A 24,241-nucleotide genomic window follows, 5' to 3' on the forward strand; every position below is an offset into this window, starting at 1 on the left:
TTCCTTAAAAAACTAAAAATAGAACTACCATATGACCCAGCAATCCCACTCCAGGGCATATACCCAGAGAAAACCATAATTCGAAAAGATACATGCACCCCAATGTTCACTGCAGTACAATTTACAATAGCCAGGACATGGAAGCAACCTAAATGTCCATCAACAGAGGAATGGATAAAGAAGATTTGGTACATATATACAATGGAATATTACTCAGCCATAAAAAAGAACAAAATAATGCCATTTGCAGCAACATGGATGGACCTAGAGATTGTCATACTGAGTGAGGTTAAGTCAGACAGAGAAAGACAAATATCATATGATATTGCTTATATGTGGAATCTAAAATAAGGGTACAAATGAAACAAAACAGAAATAGAGTCACAGATGTAGAAAACAAACTTATGGTTACCAGGGGGTAAGGGGGAGAGGAATAAATTGGGAGACTGGGATTGACATATACACGCTACTATATATAAAACAGATAACTAATAAGGACCTATTGTACAGCACAGGGAACTCTACTCAGTACTCTGTAATGACCTATATGGGAAAAGAATCTAAAAAAAGAGTGGATATATGTATAACTGATTCACTTTGCTGTACAGCTGGAACTAACACAACATTGTAAATAAACTATACTCCAATAAAAAAAATAATTTATTGCATGCTAGGAAAAAAAATTAATAAATTATCCCAAACGTTAGCAGTTTAAAACAACAGTTATGATCTCACACAGTTTCTAATGATTGGAATGTAGGAACAGCTGGGCTGGGTAGATCTGGCCCAGGGTCTTTCATTAGACTGCAGCCAAGGTGTTGGCTGGGGCTGCAGTCATCTGAAGGCTAGACTGGGGCTGGAGGATTCACTTCCAAGCTCACATGGGGGTTGGGAAGAGCCTTTGTTTTCTCACCACATGGGATCCTCCATAGGGCTGCTTAAAATATGGCTTCCCCCAGAGTGTGTAATCCAAGAGAAAGCAAGAGGAATGCCACACTGCCTTTTCTGACCTAGCCTCCAGGTCACACACCACCACTCTGTCCTAATCTATTCACTACAAGCAAGTCACTAAGTCTGGGCAGTGTTCAAGGGGAAGGGAATACGAACAAGGCTGTGAATACCAGGAGGTGAGGATCACTGGGGGCCATCTTGGAGGCTTCTGGCCACAACATGTGACTTTCAATTAGCACTCAATGGCTTACAAAGCATCTCCATGTAGAACTGTCCATCTGACTCTCACAACTCCATAAGGACGGGCAGAAGAGGTATGATGTACTGTTGTTCCCATTTTACATATGGGGAAACCGAGGCTCAGAGAAGCTAGGGAATTTGTTCAAGCTAAATCCCAGGTCTCCCGTCTTCAAATTTGGAGCTACACACCATGACATCCCTGATCTAAGTAATGGATCCAGGAGAAGCACAACTGAAGAAAAAGCTGCCTGATTAAGAGCAGCTGATGCAAGAATTTCCAAAGCCATAATGTGACTTCTTTCCATATAACTTTCTTTCCATATTAGGCCCAGGGCGATAATAGAAAACTGGGTGCTCCATTCTATTTACTACTGTATTCATAGGGAAACCATCCAGTCACAGCAAGCAGCCAACAAAGAGAGATAGATCCACACAACTATTTCCAAGAGTCAAGGGACCATCCCGGGGCAGCATGCACATTGTGGGTGTACATCAGCTGTACCAAAGACTGCCTTCTGTGGAGAAAACCAAGTGAAGATGCCATGGGGGTGGGGAAGCAAATGAATGGAGAAATCCTGGAAACGTTGCTCGCCTTAAATCTGGCTCTCTTAGGGGTTTCCTATGGTCCCTCAGGTATCTACACGGGTGCAGTGGTGCAGAGTTCAGGACAACGTGATCAGGAGACCCACAGGCGTCAACCCAGTCCCCTTGGGACATGAAATCCATTGGGGGCTCCTGGACAAGTGCCCAAGAAGGATTTTCAAATTATCAGCAAAGAAAAGACATGACACGGGACGATAATTTAGGAGTTTTGACTGAGGGGCCAAGATACGACCTGGATACCAAGACAAGGGGTGAGAGAGGGACCACAGACGCATGTTTCTACGGGGGTCTCAGAAAACTGGTTACACAAGCCGTGGGCCCCCAGCCCAGGGGCCTCCCACCCAGATCAAGGGTTAAAAGGGGTGAGAGAGCAGAGCCTGCGCTGGGAGGTCTACCCTCTCTCATTACAGGTGTTGGGGATGAGCTGCCCCCAGAAGGGTGCAGGCCCATGTCGACTCAAGCAACTCAACATCCGCCCAGGATAAGTGCACTTGAAAGGAGGCCACACATGTTTGCACCTTCTACAGTCCCCTTGAGACAGTATTAGAGCCCAAAGTTTCAAAATTTAATATTAATAAAGTAGCGAAAAGAGAAATAAGGTACAGCTTTCCATGCCCCTGGGGTCACCCCAGTTGCCCTGCCCAAGGGATGGGTCTGGAGGGAGGGGCCACCACTTCCTCCCAACCCAGAGCCTGTGAGGGCTCCTCACTGGGCCCACTCAGAGCCGCATATCTTTGTGTCCCCTGCTAAGAAGCTGCACAGAGGACTGGTTCCCATGGGAGCAAAAGCAGCTGACAGCAGCAGAGTGGGGACCATATGGTCTGGGAATATCACCACACCCTCTTTGACAGCGGGTAGAAAAGGGACACCAGATGCAAAACCCGTTGTAGAAATATTGCTTTAGGCTCTTTTTTGTTGTTTTGGGTTTTTTTGGCCATGCGGCTTGCGGGATCTTAGTTCTCCAATCAGGGATCAAACCCGGGCCCTTGGCAGTGAAAGTGCAGAGTCCTAACCACTGGACCACCAGGGAGTTCCCTGCTTTAGGGTCGGCCTGTCTGTCTATCCATCTATTTATTTATTTATTTTTGGCTGCATTGGGTCTTTGTTGCTGCGTGCGGGCTTTCTCTAGTTGCGGTGAGTGGGGGCTACTCTTCGTTGCGGTGCACGGGCTTCTCATTGCGGTGGCCTCTCTTGTTGTGGAGCACGGGCTCCAGGTGTGCGGGCTTCAGTAGTTGTGGCACATGGGCTCAGTAGTTGTGGCTCGCGGGCTCTAGAGCACAGGCTCAGTAGTTGTGGTGCATGGGCTTAGTTGCTCTGTGGCATGTGGGATCTTCCCAGACCAGGGCTGCAACCCGTGTCCCCTGCATTGGCAGGCGGATTCTTAACCACTAGGCCATAGGGTCTTTTTTAAAGGGACTCCGGCCCAAAGACTGCCTTCCAGGCCTGGTTCCCTCAGTAGAAAAAGATGGAGGGGTAGTTATAATGTGCAGGGTAAAAGATCAGGGTGAGGAGGCAAGGGGTAGTCAGCCAAAGGAGAGGCCCCTGTCCAGGACACGGGAGTTATATTTAGAGGGATCCGGCAGCAAAGAGTTAATAGCAACCATCAGCCAGACCCAGAGCACAGGAAGCCAGCTTAGAACAGTGCTAGTCAAGTGACAACTTTCTGCCCCTTTCCTCTCCTGCCCACAGCTGGTGAGTAGGGAAAGAGGTGAGGGAGGGAGCAAAGACCGACACCCCGACCAGCGGGGACGGGGAGAGGAGTCTGCCCTTTAAATGAGGACGAGCATGTGGATGAGTACAGGCAGAGCCCGGAGATACTGCAGGTTCGGTTCTAGCCCACCACAATAAAGTGAATATGGCAATAAAATGAGTCACGAGTTTTCTGGTTTCCTAGTGCATGTAAAAGTTATCTTCACGCTATACTGTAGTCTATTAAGTGTGCAGTAGCATTATACCTAAAAAAACAACGTACAGACCTAAATTAAATAATACTTTATTTCTAGGGACTTCCCTGGTGGTGCAGTGGATAAGACTCTGCGTTCCCAATGCAGGGGGCCTGGGTTCGATCCCTAGTCAGGGAACTAGATCCCATGTGCATGCCGCAACTAAGAATTCACATGCCACAACTAGGGAGTCTGCGCGCCACAACTAAGGAGCTGGCAAGCCACAACTGAGCTGATGAGCCGCAACTAAGGAGCCCGTGAACTGCAATGAGGGAGCCCGCCTGCCGCAACTAAGACCCGGTGCAACTAACTAACTAAATAATACTTTATTGCTAAAAAGATGCTCACCATCATCTAACAACACAGGATTGCCACAAACCAATTTGTAAAAAAAAAAAAAAAAAAAAAAATGCAGTATCTGCGAAGCACAACAAAGCAAAGCGCAATTAAACAAGGCACGCCTGTATATCAGCCAGAACCCTTTCAATGACTGGATTCAGACTTCGTTTGCTTCTCAAAATGCCATTAAGACTTTCTCTTTCTTTCTCCAAAGACGACATACAGATTGCCAACAAACACATGAAAAGATGCTCAACATCACTAATCGTTAGAGAAATGGAAGCCAAAACTACAATGAGGTATCACCTCACACCAGTCAGAATGGCCATCATCAAAAAGTCTACAAACAATAAATGCTGGAGAGGGTGTGGAGAAAAGGGAACCCTTTTCACTGTTGGTAGGAATGTAAATTGATACAGCCACTATGGAGAACAGTATGGAGATTCCTTAAAAAACTAAAAATAGAACTACCATATGACCCAGCAATTCCACTACTAGGCATATACCCAGAGAAAATCATAATTCAAAAAGATATGGGCTTCCCTGGTGGCGCAGTGGTTGAGAGTCTGCCTGCCAATGCAGGGGACACGGGTTCGAGCCCTGGTCTGGGAAGATCCCACATGCCGCGGAGCAACTAGGCCCGTGAGCAACAACTACTGAGCCTGCGCATCTGGAGCCTGTGCTCCGCAACAAGAGAGGCCGCGATAGTGAGAGGCCCGCGCACCGCGATGAAGAGTGGCCGCCGCTTGCCACAACTAGAGAAAGTCCTCGCACAGAAATGAAGACCCAACACAGCCAAAAAAAAAAAAAAAAAAAAAAAAAAAGATACATGCACCCCAATGTTCATTGCAGCACTATTTACAATAGCCAGGACATGGAAGCAACCTAAATGTCCATCAACAGAGGAATGGATAAAGAAGATGTGGTACATATATACAATGGAATATTACTCAGCCATAAAAAGGAACGAAATTGAGTCATTTGTTGAGACGTGGATGGATCTAGAGACTGTCATACAGAGTGAAGTAAGTCAGAAAGAGAAAAACGAATATCGTATATTACCGCATATATGAGGAATCTGAAAAAATTGGTATAGACGATCTTATTTACAAAGCAGAAATAGAGACACAGACATAGAGAACAAACGTAATGATACCAAGGGGGAAAGGGGCGGGGTGAGATGAATTGGGAGATTGAGATTGACATATATACACTATTGACACTATGTATACAATAGATAACTAATGAGAATCTACTTTATAGCACAGGGAACTCTATTCAGTGCTCTGTGGTGACCTAAATGAGAAGGAAATCCAAAAAAGAGGGGATATATGTATATATATAGCTGATTCACTTTGCTGTACAGTAGAAACGAATGCAACATTGTAAAGCAACTATAATCCAATAAAAATTTAAAAAAAGAAATAGGAATTGATAAAATTTTAAAAAAAATTCTCTTTGTTATCTAAGTGTGGCTGGAAGAGTCACGGGAAAGGACCATTGCCCTGGGCAGGCGTGGGAGACAAAAATAAAAATAAAAATTACACCTTTTGAGTCCAACAGGCTCAACATGTTAGTTATGCACATAAACTTGATTCTCTCAAAGGCTCCTGCGAGCTCTAATGACCAGGGACTTCTAAGTGCAAATTAGTATTTAGTTCACTAATGCAGACTTCAGTTGCACTTGCTATGAGCCAGGTACTGGTTAAAGCACTTCATCAATATTAACTCACTTAATCCACATAAAAACCCTCTGAAGTAGGTATTATGAGCATCTCTGTTTTATATACTTATGAAGAAACGGAGATACAGAGAGCTTAAGTAACGTGCCCAAGGTCACACAGCTAGCAAGTAGTTGAGCTCCTGTCCCGAGTTCCATTCCTGGGTATCCACCGGAGAGGGATGGAAACATCTCTCCACACAGAGGCTGGTATGTGGATGTTCACGGCAGTATCATTCACTACAGCCAAAAAGGGGAAACAATCCAAATGACCATTAACTGGTAGATGGATAAACAAAATGTGGTCTATCCATACAATGGAATACTATTCAGCCAGAAAAGGAATGAAGTACCGATACACACTACATATAGCACAGGTGAACCTTGAAAAGATTATGTGAAGTGTAGGAAGCTGGATACAAGGGACCACATATTGTATCATGCCACTTATAAGAAATCTCCAGAGCAGGAATATCTCTACAGAGAGCAGGTCGGTGGTTGCCTGGGGCTGGGGAGGGCATGGGGGTTGACTGCAAGGTGGCACCTTTTGGGGGTGACAGAAATGTTCAAAAATTGGATTGCGGCAATAGCTGCACAACTTGGAAAATTTACCATAAATCATTGAAATGTGCACTTTAAATGGGTGCATGTTACGATATGTGAGTTAAACCTCAATAAAGCTGTTGCAAAACCAAAAGCAAAGGGGGCTGACCCTGGCCATAATGGCCCTTCCTCCTGTTCTAGCTGGTTTACACCTATGGTGAAAAGCCTTCAGAGGAACACAGGAGGGGAGGACTTCGGGCCAGGAAGTTGTCTGAAGCCTTTGTCTCTCCTTCCAGGCTCCAAAAGCCTCCGGGCATTTGCGTGGAAACGCCCCACTGTGCCCACCCGCACCCAATCGGACTGTGGCAGCAGCAGCTGAGATTTCTTTACAGAACCGCTCTGTTTTGCAAAGAGTAATTATATGCAGGGGAATTTCCTACCCCAAATGACACCCCTTCTTTATTATCCCCCAAACACCCCTGCATTATTTTGCAATGCAAAATTCATGCCTCCTCAAGCCAATTACTTGGGAAAATGTGATACGCAATGATGAATTATACATGCGTTTTCTTTATGATTTTTTTTCTCCTTGGGGATGGTAATTATGAGATAAATTGTTGGGGGTTTTATGTCTTGAAATAACTCCTTGCCATATCAGAGCCCCTCTTGCTACATATTGCTAAGCTAATTGGTGGCTTCCAAAGAGAAGGACAGAAGTCATTTTTAATTACTTAGGCTAGTAAATTAGGCTAGTAAAAAAATATGCCAGTCATACATACATACATACATACTCACTGATACATACATGTTGAGATATATATATATTTATATCAGAAACAATGAATGAAAATTCAATACACTCTTTGGGAGATTCCAGTGGGGTCCTTGGTGTAATAGGTCCCCATTTTGAGGTGCATGTATCTCCTCTGGTGTTACAACTGAGAAGTCATTTCTGATGCATAAAAGTTCTCTTTAGATAGAGAACGAGTCTCTACTGTGGGTGTCCAGTGGCTGACATAACAACAATTCTCTTGTTGAAGAAAAGTCTTTCAAAGCTGAGACAATTATCCACCAAAACTAAGGGCAAGTCTGTCCACTCTACAGTTTGGTGTTATAGGGATAGAAAACAATCATCTGTCTTTTATAACTTATATCGGAGCTATAATATTATAAGCGCTGTTTCATAATTCCATCAAGCAAGATCTTTGTGATGCTTTCATTACACCCTAGGGGGAGTACAAACCTTTACTTAATCAAAATCAGTACTTCTGGGCTTCCCTGGTGGCGCAGTGGTTGAGAATCTGCCTGCCAATGCAGGGGACACGGGTTCGAGCCCTGGTCTGGGAAGATCCCACATGCCACGGAGCAACTAGGCCCGTGAGCCACAATTGCTGAGCCTGCGCGTCTGGAGCCTGTGCTCCGCAACAAGAGAGGCCGCGATGGTTAGAGGCCTGCGCACCGCGATGAACAGTGGTCCCCGCTTGCCGCAACTAGAGAAAGCCCTCGCACAGAAACGAAGACCCAACACAGCCATAAAAAAAAAAATTAATAAATAAAATAAAAAAAAATCAGTACTTCTCTCCAAGGATCACAGTTTCTGTTTTGCTTTTAAATGGGAATTACAAAAAGCCATAGGTAGCTTTTGAGCATCATTCTACTCACTGGTCGTGTAAATGGAAAGCTAGCTGGCAATTTTATTCTACCCTTTGAATCCAGTCCCTCTCAACACATAAATGATTCCATCACTGACACATGGAAAAGAAAATTCAATTGCTCAAACCCACTTAGAATACCAAACCCATCTTAGAATACCCTAAAAGAATCAGCCTCTCTTGGAAACATATCATATTAAAGCACGAGGTACCAGAATTCCCTAAAGTACAGGCTATTTTTATAAAAGACCAATAAAATGTTCTACTACATTGTCTGAGGGATACTGTTATTCAGAATTACCCACGATTCTGAATCATGTGCTACTAACTTAGAAGAGATGCTGCCATTTTGCTGACTGGTTAGAAACCCTCGGAAAACCTCAAGCAGAGCACAACACCTACTCAACCTTGGAAGACAAGGAAGAAAGTAAGGCAATCTCGTTGCCACAAATAGCTAAGTGCATCATTATGACAGAGTTCAAACACTTTGAAGTTGGGGACGATACACCGTCCACTTCAACTACCAGTTGTCCACAGTGCATACAGGTGCTTGGTGAGTAACTTCCAAAGGACTGCAGTTGCAGCAAGCCTAACTCCAGGATGGCGACCCCACGCCAAGCTCTGTTCTGCTTACCAGCAAAAGTCTCTGTACATGGATTCACTCCTGCAAGACGTTTAGAGGTGCCGAAATCGGAGATTTTCACCACTCCGCTATAGGTATTCACCAGAACGTTATCACCCTTCAGAAAAGGAAGAACATCAAATGCTTAAAAGACAGATTTAAACAAACTAATGTAAAACAGACTTGGACCTTAAGAAATGGTCATGTGTCTCTAGGAAGACTAGACTCTGCTCAGTCCTCTCCCCTCCGTGAGCTGGTCCACCTGCAGACACTCCAGCAGCTCATGTGATCTGAGATGCAAAGTGAAATCTGATTGGCTCAGACAAGCAAGTACCTTTATGTCTCTGTGCACAATCTGGTTTTCGTGGAGATACTTGAGGCCTTCCAGGATTTGCTTGGTGTAGAACTTGATGGTGGGCTCCTTCATCGGCCCCCATTTTGATCGCAAAAGAGCCGAAAGGCTTCCTGGAAACGGACACAGTAAAAAAAAAACCTCATCAGGGCGATGAAGAGTCAATTATAAGGGTTCAGGGAAACACAGTGAAGTGATGTTTCTAACCTAATGTAAGCACTCGCGCCCACATCACTGTATCTGGGCTAAGTGCAACATCTTTCCTCCCTCTCTGTTGCCTGTTTCCCAGATGCACAAGCAGCGCGGCCAGAGAAGGGACGGGACGTGAACCAGCATATCAGCCCGACCAGAGGTGCAGGGTGGAAAGGAATCCCTTGTGACCCCCGAAACACAGCCAGGCCACCTTCGGGCTTAGCTCTGTTCAGCTGCACAGAATCAGGAAGAGAGCGCAACAGTGCTCTCTGAACTCTGAAGGGCTGGCCGGACACTGCACATCCTGCACGAGCGTCCAGCCATTGGGCTTGGGTCAAAGCCACGTTTTTTTTTTTTTTTTTTGGCTGTGTTGGGTCTTCGTTTTTGTGCGAGGGCTTTCTCTAGTTGTGGCGAGCGGGGGCCACTCTTCATCGCGGTGCGCGGGCCTCTCACTGTTGTGGCCTCTCCCGTTGTGGAGCACAAGCTCCAGACGCGCAGGCTCAGTAGTTGTGGCTCACGGGCTTAGTTGCTCCGCGGCATGTGGGATCTTCCCAGACCAGGGCTCGAACCCGTGTCCCCTGCACTGGCAGGCGGATTCTCAACCACTGCGCCACCAGGGAAGCCCCAAAGCCACGTTTTATACCTCACCCTGAAATCAGAGGTGGACAGGGGCAGAGTGAGGGGCCCTTAAGGGAGACAGGGGCCCGAATCGGAGGAGGTTGGGGCTCTCTGTCCTCTCTGTGAGAAGCTCCCAATGCCAGGTCCCAGGGGCAGGACTGCCTTAACACCCACCCCCCCCGACCCCAATTATACTATTAAACATTGAACTTTGGGGCCAGAAGAAAACCTCCCTTCACTGCCTTCTGACCATGCGTTTCAGAGATTATTGTCCAGGCGCTCAGCATCAGCTGTCGCCCTTACACAGTGCTATGGGAACCTTGCTATGCCTCAGTTTCCCCATCTGTAAAAGGGGAGGTGCACATCTATCTCCAACTCTGCGGTCATCCTCAGACCTCACGGCTGGAACACCAATCTGTATTTTCTGCTAGACTATGAGCAATCTGAGGGAAGAAGAAACTGTACGTTATCATAAATGTAACCCTCAAAATCTAGCCCATTGCCTGGCTCTTAAGATATATAGTTAGGTTTTTTTTTTTTTAACTTTATTTATTTATTTATGGCTGTCTTGGGTCTTCGTTTCTGTGCGAGGGCTTTCTCTAGTTGTGGCAAGTGGGGGCCACTCTTCATCGCGGTGCGCGGGCCTCTCACTATCGCGGCCTCTCTTGTTGCGGAGCACAGGCTCCAGACGCGCAGGCTCAGTAATTGTGGCTCACGGGCTTAGTTGCTCCGCGGCATGTGTGATCTTCCCAGACCAGGGCTCAAACCCGTGTCCCCTGCATTGGCAGGTAGACTCTCAACCACTGCGCCACCAGGGAAGCCCTATAGTTAGGTTTTTAATGTAATGGCAGGCTCTTAGTAACTATGAGTTGAAAGAATGAATGAATACAGATTTCTAACTAAAGTTTTTATATTCGCATTCAGATTACTATTAATTTTATCATTATTTTCTTAAAATGAGCACTTACTGATTTCTTGCTCTCTGCCTGGCACCGTTTTGAGAGCTTTACAAACATTATCTCACTCACCCCATCCAACAAGCCACTAAGATAGTGTCATTATGACTCCAATAATTACTATTCCAACTATGATAGTACTTATTAATAATCCAATTTTAAAATTCATTTATTCAGTCAGAAAACTGAGGTCACACAGCTTGCAGATGGAGGGACCAACTCAAACTAGATGGCTGGGGTCTTCCCTGGTGGCACAGTGGTTAAGACTCTGCGCTCCCAACACAGGGGGCCCGGGTTTGATCCCTGGTCGCGGAACTAGATCCCACATGCATGCCTCAACTAAGAGTTTGCATGCCACAACTAAGGAGCCTGCCTGCCGCAACTTAGACCCAGCACAACCAAATAAATAAATAAATATTAAAAACAAACAAACAAAGAAACAAAAAACCAAACTAGGTGGCTGGCTCCAGATCTGAGGAACTCCTACCCTCGTACTCCACTGCCTGCCTTTGGGGATCTTGTGGATAAAGCACTGGTGTTCGATTTCACTGTCAACATGTTATTTTGCAATGTCATTTAAAAAAACCTCTGTTTCCTCTTCTCCAAAGCATATTTCAACTCCTAGACTGTGAAGGCCTCAAGGCCAGAGACTATGCTTTATTCATCTCTGTGTCTCTAGTGCTCGGCCCAGCAGCTGGCACTCAGTAGATCCTCAGTGAATACTTGATGATTGAATTACCAGACCAGGAATAGACTGTTTATGTGACACTGGAAAATCTGTATCCAACTCCTCTGGGAAACAAATGGTTTCCCACACCTAAAATGTCTGTCATTTTTTAACAGCAGGATGAATAACGATGTTCATATTATATTTTCATCAGTGATTTTCAGGGTATGAGACCAGAAGACCAGTGACTACTCACCCCCAGGCACCTGCTCCATAAATATCTTAATGTAGCCGTCCTCGGAAACAGAGCCCAGGTACTGAACAATATTGCGGTGCTTGAGGTTCTTGTGCAGGGCGATCTCCTCATGCAGAGGCTGAGAGTACCTGATAAGAAAAACAAAGCCAGTGTCACCTGCCAAATCCCTGGAGCTTGGAGTCCATATATCGCACCTCACCAGTACCTGCCCTGCTGCTGGCCATCCCTTCTTTGTGGGAATGTTCTCTCCCTTGGCTCCCATGAGACTATTCAGCTTCCCATCTGTAGAACAGGGGATAGTAATACAAAGCACGCAGGGTTGCCGGGGGCCAAAGTGTGTCAAGTTTCTCAGGCACCCAGTGGAGTGCCTGGTGTGTGGCAAGTACCCAGTGAACGGCTGCTGCTGTTAGTATGGCTATTGATAGGGCTTGAACTCTCCAACCATCCTTTGTCTCTCTCAACAGCCTCTCTTCCTCTGCTCCCCCATGAAGGGAGCTGTTCCAGAAGGTTCTGTCCTCAGCTGCCTTCTAGTCTCATTCCGCAGACTCATTCCAGACTACAGCAACAGCCACCTAATGGACCTCCCAGCCTCAGCCTCCGGTCTCTTCAGTCTATTCTCCCCTGGCCACCATATTTCCCCTTCCTAGAACACACATCCCATCACATCACTTCCCATCCTAAAGTCCACATAAAGACCACATTGTTTAACATGGCACACAAGGACCTTCAAACTCAGGTCAGACTACATCTTAAAAAATGTTTGCCTCATCTCAAGAGCCCCCCCACTGCCCTACATCCTACAGTCGAGTCACAACAGACAATTTGTTCTTCTCTCCGTACACTCTGTGCTTAACAGCTCTGCTTCCCCTCAGCATAGAATGCTCTGGCCTCCTTTTCTGCCAGACGAACTCCTACTCATCCCTCAAAGGCCGGCTCAAAGATGATTTATTTTCTCAAACTTGCCACAACTCATCCAAGAAGAGCAATTCATTCCACTCCTATGCTCTACAAACACTCTGTGAACCTCTGTATTATGGCACTTGTCACTTTGCTCTACCAAACTGGGCACACCCTAACATTAGGATAGTATCCTACTCCCCTTTCAGTCTCCAGTGCCAGCCCAGAATCTGGCACAGAGAAGGTGCCCAATATCCTAACTTCAGCCTGTAAATTTAGGGAATGGGACAAAACAGTCTCTAAGGTCCCTTCCAGCTCTAAAATCCCAGGAACAACCATCAGCAGTGAAGAGCTGAAATGACTAATACAACCAACTGAAGGAGGTGGTTCAAGCCAGCAACTTCCCCCCAACAAACAACTGCAATGCCTTATCCATCATGAGAATAAGAGACAGAATACTGGAAGAGGAACTCAAGAGACTGGATCCTAGTCTTGTTTCTTCATGTCCTCGGAGAAGTCATTTAACCTTCTTAGCCTTGGAAGAAGTTGGATGAGTTCATTTCAGACCCTGCTTTATAATTCAAATATCATAACACACAATCCCATTAAAAATGAATGGACGAACAAGCAAACGAATGAACGAATGAATGACAAAGGGTCTTACAGCTGCTAGAAATCACTTGTAAGCCATCCCTAATAATTCACTGACACCTGGATGGAGGGATGTTTGCACACAGCCATCAGTGTCCAGCACTGAAGGCAACGCTGCAGATGTGGTCTGAGCACGCCGGTGGAGCATGGAGCTATTATTTCTTATACTGTGGCCATTACTGTATATGTAGCTTCTCTACAAAAACACTTGACAGTCAACACGTTCTTGTTTAGAATTAGGAGGGGTATGAATTTAAAAAGGAATAAACCTTTAGTTAGACTCTTAAAAAGTGTAGGAGAAATAAACTGGTAGTACTTGTGGTTTAAAAAACAATAGTCCAAAATCTATGGGTGAGGTTGAAGGGTAGGGTATTAATAAAATAGTCTGTATAGCAAAAAACTAAATTTTTTTTTACCACATTTAATTTTCTGTAATGATACATCTGAATAAATAATAGCCATTTCAAATTGTTACAATGTGAATTAAAGCACTGAGTCATATTTTAAAATATTTGCAAACAAACATCTATGTAAAAATGTAAAACTTTATTTCCTCCTGACGGGTGGAAATAAAACTACAGTCTTCTTTTAAAATGTGACTCTGCAATCCACATGCCTCTAAGTGAAGTTGTTCCATTTTCTCCATTTATTTATAATATGTAGAGCACAAAAGCAGATCACCCTTATTAGAAGAGAATTACAAATTTTTTTGATGACATAATGCTTTCATTATGCACCATCAGTGGTGGGCACGGGAATTGGGGTATGGAGGTGGCAACTGCAGAAGGCGGAAGGCCCGCCCTGACTTGCCTGCTGTCTCTCTCTGGAATTTCTTTGATGGCTATTCGCACTTGATTGCTCAGATCTCTGCCGGCATACACGATCCCATATGTGCCCTTCCCCAGCACCACTCTCTCACCATTCGCATCGTGGTCATACTCATACTAAGGAAAAGCACCAAGATAAAAAAGCACACAACTTGTGGTGGAGAAACCCCATAAAAGCCCAAACATTGTCCTGTAATTTTTAAAAAATTTATAAATAACATTATTTGAGTACCAGGCAGGTCACATTTCTTGGGTTATGTACTTTTCATTAAATAATTGCTTTTAAGGGGTAGAGTTCTCAGTTACTCATATATTCATAACATGATTTTATGAAATAGAATGCAAGAAATTTAAAAATACGGCTCATATGTAACTTAGTGGGCTCACCTTTTGGAGAACTCCCCTCACTTTGATGCTGCAATTTAAAACTGCTTCTAAGCATGTCAAGTACCCCAAATAGGTGCCTTCTTACATGATCCCTTATCAACTTGCCAGGAAAGCAACCACTTTCCATAGCCCAGAAAAGAACTGAAGGTAAATAAAACTAAAATTGTCTTAATAGAAAGTACACATGCTGCCCCACTCCTGCTTTTAGAGGTACAGATCTAGCATTAAACACATACTGCAAAATTCCACCTGTAATTAGTATTGCTCTTTTATTCCCCCAATCTTATCAAAAATTGTACAGCTGCATTCCACTTGGTTCTTCTCAATGATTAAAACAAATGTAACTCTAGACTGAGCAATATTTATTTAAAGCAGAGGCAGCAAGGGATTCTTTCTGTTATTTTCTATGCCCCCTATACCTGCTTACAGAAGTGCATGTGGACGTGTCCCTTCCCATCCACTTCTAGGGATGCTCACGACAATTAAGGTTACTAGTGGGTCTCATCACTGTCTGATTTAACCAGACATCCGCCTGCTTCATAACAGGCTTTTATCTCCCACCTTTCTCTGTTACCTTCAAAGTGCATCACTCAGTTCGTTTCTACAACAAACTTTGATTCTAAGCTAAGAATTCGAGTACCTGACTCAATTATTAAAATGAATCCCTTTGATATTTTCTGAAAGAAATCTCAAAGAACTAATTTCAGCCCACTTGAAAGTATAGTAAAATCTCACTAAATTACAGGGACCTGAGTTAGTGGCAAGTCATAATAATTGTGCAAGGTTTAAACACATGCGTAGTGGTGCAGTATCTGTGGACTACCACTGTACTGTCCAAAAGAGCTTATGATGACCCTTTCTGAATATTAAGAATATTAATTTCTTAATATTACCATATTTAATATATTATATGCAAGTAGATATAACTAAAGTCATTTTAGGCATAAATGAAAAAGTCTGCTTCTATTTGCCCAACTATTTCTCTTGTAGTTTCACAAACATTATTCATTAGCATAGAAAAGCCTTTTCCATCGGTTGTACACAAAGGGAATTTTAGTCTAGTCCACGTCAGATTTTTCTTACACATTCTGCTTGATAGGATCCCAAAGTAATGAGGTGTTTCTATAGAGATGCATTAAATTTAATCTCTGACAGTCATAAATAGTGATGGCTAGCTCGTTCATTAATGAGTATTTTAAAATATACGCATAAAGAACTTTCACACAAAAAATGGGACATTTTCTTTAAGCATCAAAGACACAGTAAATAACTTTTTCCATGTCCTAGGTCTTCTGTGACTCACCTCTAAGGTATCCCCGTCGGTCTCTCCCTCCAGCTCCACTGTACTGCCCACTCCGTTGGCTATCATCTCTTTGACCAAAGAGCAAAACCTAGAACACCAAATGTCACAAAGATGCCGCTAATTATGATCACTCCTATTCCTTTCCTCTAACTTGGCCTTACTACATTAAACTGTGATTAAATAAAGCAAGCTTTTACAAGTTACGGAACAATCACTCCACTCCTTGATTTGACATGGTAGTGTACTGGTTATTAATCTAGTTCAAATACCTATATGATACTTGAATGCCCTCTATACAATATCGCCACCAACTGGCTGGCTAATTGATGCGTGAACACCCCCAGTGACAGAGAACTCATTACCTCACAAGGCAGCTCATTCTTTGGTGAGAAATGCTTCACTTATATTGAACTAAGACTTCTTTGATGTGGGTCTCATCCATAGACTGCTTAGAATTAGTCCCTTTCTACATAACTGCCCATTAGAAATGTACATAATTTTATTATATCCCTATAAGTCTTTCCTTCTTGTTCCCTCAGCGTTTCCCCCAGGACTTGTTTATGAGTCACTTCACTAACTTGTAATTCTTCAAAGGTGTCCCTGTATTATTCTTCAAGTCTGGTCCCGGGACCAGTGTTCCAGGGGTGATTTAATTAGTGCTAAGGATAGTGGGACCGTCACCTCCCAAGTTGCCAGCACTCTAGCTCTTAGTGAGAAATAAGGTCTTGTATAAGGGGAGAGGTGAGAAGGAAATGTGTGAGACGGCCTCATCGTTCTGTTGACATAGACTAAGCTTAATATCAACTATAACCCATAAATCTTTCTCACAAACGCTGCTGGGCCACATCAGCCACTCCCTAGACTTGTGTAGCTGTTTATTCACATACAAATGACTTGACTCAGAAGATTTGTACTCAGTATTCTCTCTTAAGGTGGCAGGGAAGAATATTGCATACTTTAAGATAATTTCCAAAAAACACTAGAATGTTCTTTTCTCTAACCCATCCCACCTCTGCTTCTTCTAATTTTTGAAAGCTGGGACACGCAACAGTCAGGCTTCTTAGGAGACATATGGTATGCATGCAACAGAATAACTAAAATTTAAAAGACAGTATCAATTGTTGTTCAGAATGTGGAGCAACTGGAACTCTCATATGTTGCTGGTGTAAGTGTAAATTGATAAAACTACTTTGCTATCAACCAAAGCTGAATATAAACCTATCCCATAACCCAGTAACTCCATTCCTAGGCACATACAGTGCAGAAATCAATGAATATGTTTACCAAAAGGCATGCACAAGAGTGTTCATAGCAGTTTTATTCATAATGGCCCCAAACTGGAAACAATCCAAATGTTTGATAAAACAGATAAATTGTCATATATATTCACACAATGGAACACTACACAGCAAAGAAAAGAATGAACTAATACAACATAGCTGAATCTCATAGATATTATTTTAAGAGATACAAGTGAGAAATAAAAGAGTACATACTTTATGAGTATATTTATTTGAAGTTTAACAACAGGCAAAACTAACCACTGGTGATAGAAATCAAAATAGTTACATTAGGAGCGGGTTTAATGACTGGGAAGGGGCACAAGGCACCTTCTGGGGTGCTGATATACTTAACACACTCGTCTGTATATTACACCTCAATTAAAAAATTATTTAAATGTATGGCAAGAAAAGGCACTGAGGACAGAATGAGAGACAGAAGGTAAATTTTGTAGTAAAGGGATGTTCTGCTTGATATTTGGCAGCATTTTCCAACTCTAAAATTGAAGATTGTGACCCAAGGATGCCCTGGTCTGATATTTAGTCTGATTTCTAAATACGTTGTTATAATGATTGTCTGAGACACACTGAATTAAAATGTTCTCAAATTACATGATGCAAACTCTCTCAACAAATTACAAATAAAGGAATCTTCCTCAACCTGATAAAGGTTATCTATGAAAAACCTACCAGTAACATCATGCTTAATGGTGTAAGACTAGACGCTTTCCTCCTAAGATCAGGAACAAGACAAGGATGTCTACTCTCGCCACTTCTACTCAACATTATACTGCAGTCTAGTCAGGACAATTAGGCAAGAAAAAGAAAGAAAGACATCCAGTTTGGAAAGGAAGAACTATAACTATCTCTATCTGCAGATGACATGATCTTGTATACAGAACATCAATAAAAAACTATTAGAACTAAAAAATGAGTGCCAGTTTGCAGGATCAATATACAAAAATCAAGTGTATTTCCATACACCAGCAATGAACAATCTGAAAATGAAATTAACAACTCCACTTAGAATAGCACCAAAAAGAATAAAATACATATATATTTAACAAAAAAGTATAAGACTTGTACATTGAAACTCCAAAAATTGTTGAAAGACATTAAAGAAGACCTAAACAAATAGAAAGATATGCTATGTTCATGGGATGGAAGACTTAATATGGTTAGGATGGCAAAGCCTCTCAAATTGATCTGCATATACGAAGCAATCCCTGCCAAAACCCTAGTGGCCTTTTTTGAAGAAATTGACTAGCTGATCCTAAGATTCACATGGATATGGAAGCACCTGCAATAGTCAAAACAATTATGAAAAACAAGAACCAAGTTGGAAGACTCACATTTCCTGATTTTACAGCTTAGTACAATACTACAGTTATCAAGAAAATGTGGTAATAGCATAAAGGATAGACATATAGATCAATGGAATAGAAGTGAAAGTCCAGAAATAAATGCTTACATTTATGGTCAACTGATTTTCTAAAAAAGTGCCAAGACCATTCAATGGGAGAAGAAATAGTCTTTTCAACAAATGGTGCTGAGACAACCACATATCCACATGCAGAAGAATGAAGTTGGACCCCCCTACCTCAGACTATTTAAAAAAAAACAAAACAAAACTCAAAATGGATCAGAGACCTAAATATAAGAGCTAAAACTATAAAACTCTTTGAAGAAAATAAACACCAGAGAAAACCTTGGGTTAGGCAAAGCCTTCTTAGATATGACATCAAAAGCACAAGTGACAAAAGGAAAAATAGATAAACTGGACTGCCACAAAATTTAAAACTTTTGTGCTGTAAATGATACCATCAACAGAGTAAAAAGATAACCCACAGAATGGGAGGAAGCACTTGCAAATCACACATCTGACAAGGGCCTTGTATCCAGAATATATAAAAAACTCTTAAAACTTATTAACAAAAATACCAATAACCCAATTAAAAATGGGCAAAGTTCGGAGAAACTTGGCAAACATCACTTTCGCCAGGTGAGCCAAGTTAATATCACCAGTAATGAGACAAAGATATTTTATGTCTCCCAATGTGATGTACTGAGGACAGGGCATCACTTCTGTGGTATTCCTACCCCAAATGCATAACACTAATATAATCATGAGGGAACAGCAAACCGACCCAAATTGAAGGATTATACAAGATAAACTGCCTGTACTCTTTGAAAGCATTAAGTCAAGAAAGACAAAGACTGATGAAGAAATGTTCCAGATAAAAGGCGGGGCTATACAGACGTGACAGCTAAATGTTAATATGTAATCCTGGTTTAGATCATGAACCAGAGAAAAAAATATCTTTCGTTTCACTGTAAAGGACATTAGTGGGACAATAAGTAAAATTTGGCTAAGGTTTATAAATTATAGAACCATATCAATCTTAGTTTCCTGATTAGATAACTGTACTGTGATTACATAAGTGAATGTTCTTGTATTTAGGGAAACACGTACTGAAGTACTGAGAGGTAATGGAGCATTATGTCTACAACTTACTCTTCAACAGTTCAGAACAAAATAGTCACCTGCATATAGAGAGAATGTAAAACAAATGTGGTAAATGGTTAACAGCGGGGAGTTCTGGGTGAACTTTCTTGTAGGTCTGAATATTTTCCAAAATAAAAAGTTAAAAAAATGTTTTAATTGGGCAAAGGATTTGAGTAGATAGTTCTCCGAAGAAGATATATAAATGGCCAATAAGGTCATGAAAAGATCCTAGGTATCTTTAGTCATTAGGGAAATGCAAAACACAACCACAATGAGATTCCACCTAACACCCACTAGGATGGCTACAATCAAAAGGACAGACAGTAACAAGTATTGTGAGGACGTGGAGAAACTGGAACCTTCATACATTGCTGATGGGAATGTAAACTGGGAAAACAGTCTGGCCGTTCCTCAAAGTTAAATAAAGAATTATCATAAGACCCAGTAATTTGGCTCCAAGAGAAATTAAAACATAAGTTGACACAAAAACTTGCATGTGAATGTTTATGGCAGCATTATTCACAATAGCCAGAAAGTGAAAACAAACCAAGTGTCTTTCAAATCATGAACAGACAAATCAAATATATCCATACAATGGAATATTATTCAGCCACAAAAAGGAATGAAATTCTGATACATGTTACAACATGGATGACACTTGAAAACATTATGATAAATGGAGGAAGTGAGTCACAAAAGACCATATATTGTATGATTCTATATATATGAAATGTCAAGAATAGGCAAATTCATAAAGACGGAAAGTAGATTCAGTGGTTGCATAGGATTGGGATTGGGGGGGTGGGGTTAGGTTGAGAGAAAATGGGGAGTGACTGTTAATGGATACTGTGTTTCTTTTGGGAGTGATGAAAATAATCTAAAATTACATTGTGGTGATGGCTGCAAAACTGTGAATATACTAAAAAAAAAAAAAAGACCTAAATGTAAGGCCAGACACTATCAAACTCTTAGAGGAAAACATAGGCAGAACACTCTATGACATAAATCACAGCAAGATCCTTTTTGACCCAACTCCTAGAGAAATGGAAATAAAAACACGAATAAACAAATGGGACTTAATGAAACTAAAAGCTTTTGCACAGCAAAGGAAACCATAAACAAGACCAAAAGACAACCCTCAGAATGGGAGAAAATATTTGCAAATGAAGCAACTGACAAAGGATTAATCTCCAAGATTAACAAGCAGCTCATGCAGCTCAATAACAAAAAAACAAACAACCCAATCCAAAAATGGGCAGAAGACCTAAATAGACATTCTCCAAAGAAGATACACAGATTGCCAACAGACACATGAAAGAATGCTCAACATCATTAATCATTAGAGAAATGCAAATCAAAACTACAATGAGATATCTCACACCAGTCAGAATGGCCATCATCAAAAAATCTAGAAACAATAAATGCTGGAGAGGGTGTGGAGAAAAGGGAACCCTCTTGCACTGTTGGTGGGAATGTAAATTGATACAGCCACTATGGAGAACAGTATGGAGGTTCCTTGAAAAACTAAAAATAGAACTACCATACGACCCAGCAATCCCACTACTGGACATATACCCTGAGAAAACCATAATTCAAAAAGAGTCATGTACCAAAATGTTCATTGCAGCTCTATTTACAATAGCCAGGACATGGAAGCAACCTAAGTGTCCATCATCAGATGAATGGATAAAGAAGATGTGGCACATTTATACAATGGAATATTACTCAGCCATAAAAAGAAATGAAATGGAGGTATTTGTAGTGAGGTGGATGGAGTTAGAGTCTGTCATACAGAGTGAAGTAAGTCAGAAAGAGAAAAACAAATACAGTATGCTAACACATATATATGGAATCTAAGGAAAAAAAAAAAAAGGTCATGAAGAACCTAGTGGCAAGACAGGAATAAAGACGCAGACCTACTAGAGAATGGACTTGAGGACACGGGGAGGGGGAAGGGTAAGCTGGGACAAAGTGAGAGAGTGGCATGGACATATGTACACTACCAAATGTAAAATAGATAGCTAGTGGGAAGCAGCCGCATAACACAGGGAGATCAGCTCGGTGCTTTGTGACCACCTAGAGGGGTGGGATAGGGAGGGTGGGAGGGAGGGAGACGCAAGAGGGAAGAGATATGGGAACATATGTATATGTATAACTGATTCACTTTGTTATAAAGCAGAAACTAACACACCATTGTAAAGCAATTATACTCCAATAAAGATGTTAAAAAAAGAAAGATTGAATTCTATACTTTAAAATGAGCAAATTGCATGGTATGTGAATTATATCTCAATAAAGCTGTAAAAATTATTTTTCATAAGTTAAAACTTTAGGAAAGGCAGTATAGCAAATAAATATTTTTCACAACAAAGACCCTTTAAAAGTGATTCACCATAATTAGATTGAAAATACCTGAATCAGATTAAAACTCACCTACTGCACTGGTCTTCAGTGGAAAAGTAGATTTGAAAGTCATCAGAATTATCATGGACGTAAAGAAAACAACACTGTTCATCAAACTTGGATATGCTGCAAAAGTTCAAAATGTAAGAATGCTTATTATATATAAATTTTGATATCAATTTAATTTTTTTGAGAAAGATCTAGAAACAGCTTTTCTTCAATTTTACAAATTTGAAAGTTTCATTAATGTTTTAACAAATACCCCCCCGCCCACCAAAGTGACTTCTATTTCTCTATGAAATTTAAATAGGAGGGGTATTTATCTTGCTGATGTTTGAGTTTGTATTCATCAACAGACTTTAATATGTATCAAGAACTTATTATCTATTCAATGTTAAGCAAAGCATATGGGCAGCAGGAATGGGAATTAAATATGGTTTCTGTCTTCAAGAGTTTATAAGGTCATTAAAAAGGTATTTGTGAAATAATTTATTGTGATATCAAAGGAATTTCTAGACTTGAAAAATATTAGGACACAGTATTTGTGGCCACACAAGGGAAGTGGAAATAAACATGGCATTTTAGCTCAAGAAAGGCCTTTAAATGTTATCTGGTCCATCCCCACCAAAGGCCTGGATCTGACTCTACAGCTCCTTGAACAGGCAATATTCAGTTTGCCTGGAATATCCAGTGACAGAAAATCATCATATTCCATCTCCTGATGGATTTCACTGCTAGAAAGTTCTTTACCTGCACTGTGCCAAAGCCTACGCAATGGCCCTCATTTTGCCAGGTGGCACTATGCAAAAGGCTAGATTCTATGATTAGCCCTTCAGCCAAATGAAGCCACTTTATCTTGCCCTAAGTCGTCTCTTCCTGAGATTATAGCTTCTTTGACCATTCCTTACATGTTATGGATTACATGACAAATAACGAGTTGAAACAGCAACAGTACAGGGTGATTTAAAATGAATTAAAACTAGCTTATACATGAGTAACTTTTCAAAACCAATGTTTAAAGAAACCACCACAGTTAGTTGGATAGCCTTGGGAATGTTCAACACATGCTCTTCATGTCACATTGGTTCCAGGGTCTGATTCACCCCAGGCCCTTTGCACATCCCTGTTGATGGCTAAAATGGCAGCAAGAGGTATCTCTATGAGAAGGTACAAACAGAAGGTTCTTGACTACATGTTATCATACAACTTAGTTTCTGAGTAGTACATGTTTGAAAATGTTTAACACCTTTTGAATTATATTTTCTGAGCAGTATTATTCAAATATGCTACTGTGTTCTTAAATGATTTCTCTCCCTTTAAAAGTGATGTAAACATTACTCCAATTTAAACACTGATGTGTCTAGGAAAGGATCATGCTGCATCTGGGGTAACAGGGATTCATTCATTGGCCTGTGGTCTGAGAATCAGAGAAAAGACAGAGTTCTAGTCCAAGCCCTTAATATGATGGAAACTATGAAGATACTGAGTCCTAGAGAGGCTGAATGATTTGCTCAAGGTCAAACAGCAAAAGAGGGATTAGAACTCAGATCTACTCCAGAGTTCCTCCCACCCTTGGGTGTGCTGGCAGGGTCAGACTCAGAGTGCAGCCACACAATTCAGGCCCAAATGGTCAGCGCTCCTGAACCAAACAGCAAGTGGCAGGCCTCTCCTGGGAATACACCACCTTACTCACCTGCCAATAACAATGCCCTTGGCTCCATTACTCTGCCCAGGAGATCCCAGCCAAGTATCATTATCAAGTAACTCCCAGCTTCAGTTCTGGGGGTCCCTGAGCACATGAACATCATTGGCTCAAAGAAGAAACACTTTATCTTTCTACACACATAACTTCTTGTTTTAAAAAAGTTTGAGACAAGAGAGTTTCGTCTGTTGGATACAAAAACAGCTACTCTGCTATAACAAGCCAAGAAGCCCTTACTAGCAGCACATGATGAACAAGCTCGGGCAGGGCAACGAGAGAGAAAATAGTCTGTTTTGGATTCTGTTAAAAATGAGAACACCACATATTATAAATAAGTAGAAACAAAGTGATAAAAACAACATCATTATTTGTATTAAAACAATAATTACATTTTCTCTTATGTTCTTACCTTATTCCTCTAATGGAAGAGGCTGTAAAATTCCATTCATGAATTTGTTTCTGCAGGAATCAAGGACAAAAGTCAGTAGTTTGATGTTTTCCATGCAAAGAATCATTTTTGGTTTCATTCTATGGTCAATCGCTTCCGCTATTTTTTACTTTCAATAGAATTTAGCAGTTAAAGCAAGATATTTCGCATAACTTGGAACACCAGAAACATTTTCTAATCTAT

The 24,241-nt window shown here is 41.6% G+C and overlaps 1 protein-coding gene across 1 annotated transcript in view; it reads right to left on the bottom strand.

Annotated features, from left to right (window-relative positions):
• MAP3K15 (mitogen-activated protein kinase kinase kinase 15) overlaps positions 1–24,241 on the bottom strand; it is a 117,097-nt gene that overhangs the window by 15,555 nt on the left and 77,301 nt on the right. Inside the window, exons 11-17 of the mRNA XM_057538248.1 lie at positions 24,020–24,069; positions 21,939–22,034; positions 15,720–15,807; positions 14,013–14,146; positions 11,655–11,782; positions 8,948–9,078; positions 8,626–8,731 (exon numbers count right to left, since the gene is read on the bottom strand). Coding sequence (XP_057394231.1) covers positions 8,626–8,731; positions 8,948–9,078; positions 11,655–11,782; positions 14,013–14,146; positions 15,720–15,807; positions 21,939–22,034; positions 24,020–24,069 — 733 coding nt within the window. The remainder of the gene's footprint in view (positions 1–8,625; positions 8,732–8,947; positions 9,079–11,654; positions 11,783–14,012; positions 14,147–15,719; positions 15,808–21,938; positions 22,035–24,019; positions 24,070–24,241) is intronic.

The sequence above is a fragment of the Balaenoptera acutorostrata genome, chromosome X (genome assembly GCF_949987535.1).
Source record: "Balaenoptera acutorostrata chromosome X, mBalAcu1.1, whole genome shotgun sequence".
Classification (NCBI taxonomy): Eukaryota; Metazoa; Chordata; class Mammalia; order Artiodactyla; family Balaenopteridae; genus Balaenoptera; species Balaenoptera acutorostrata.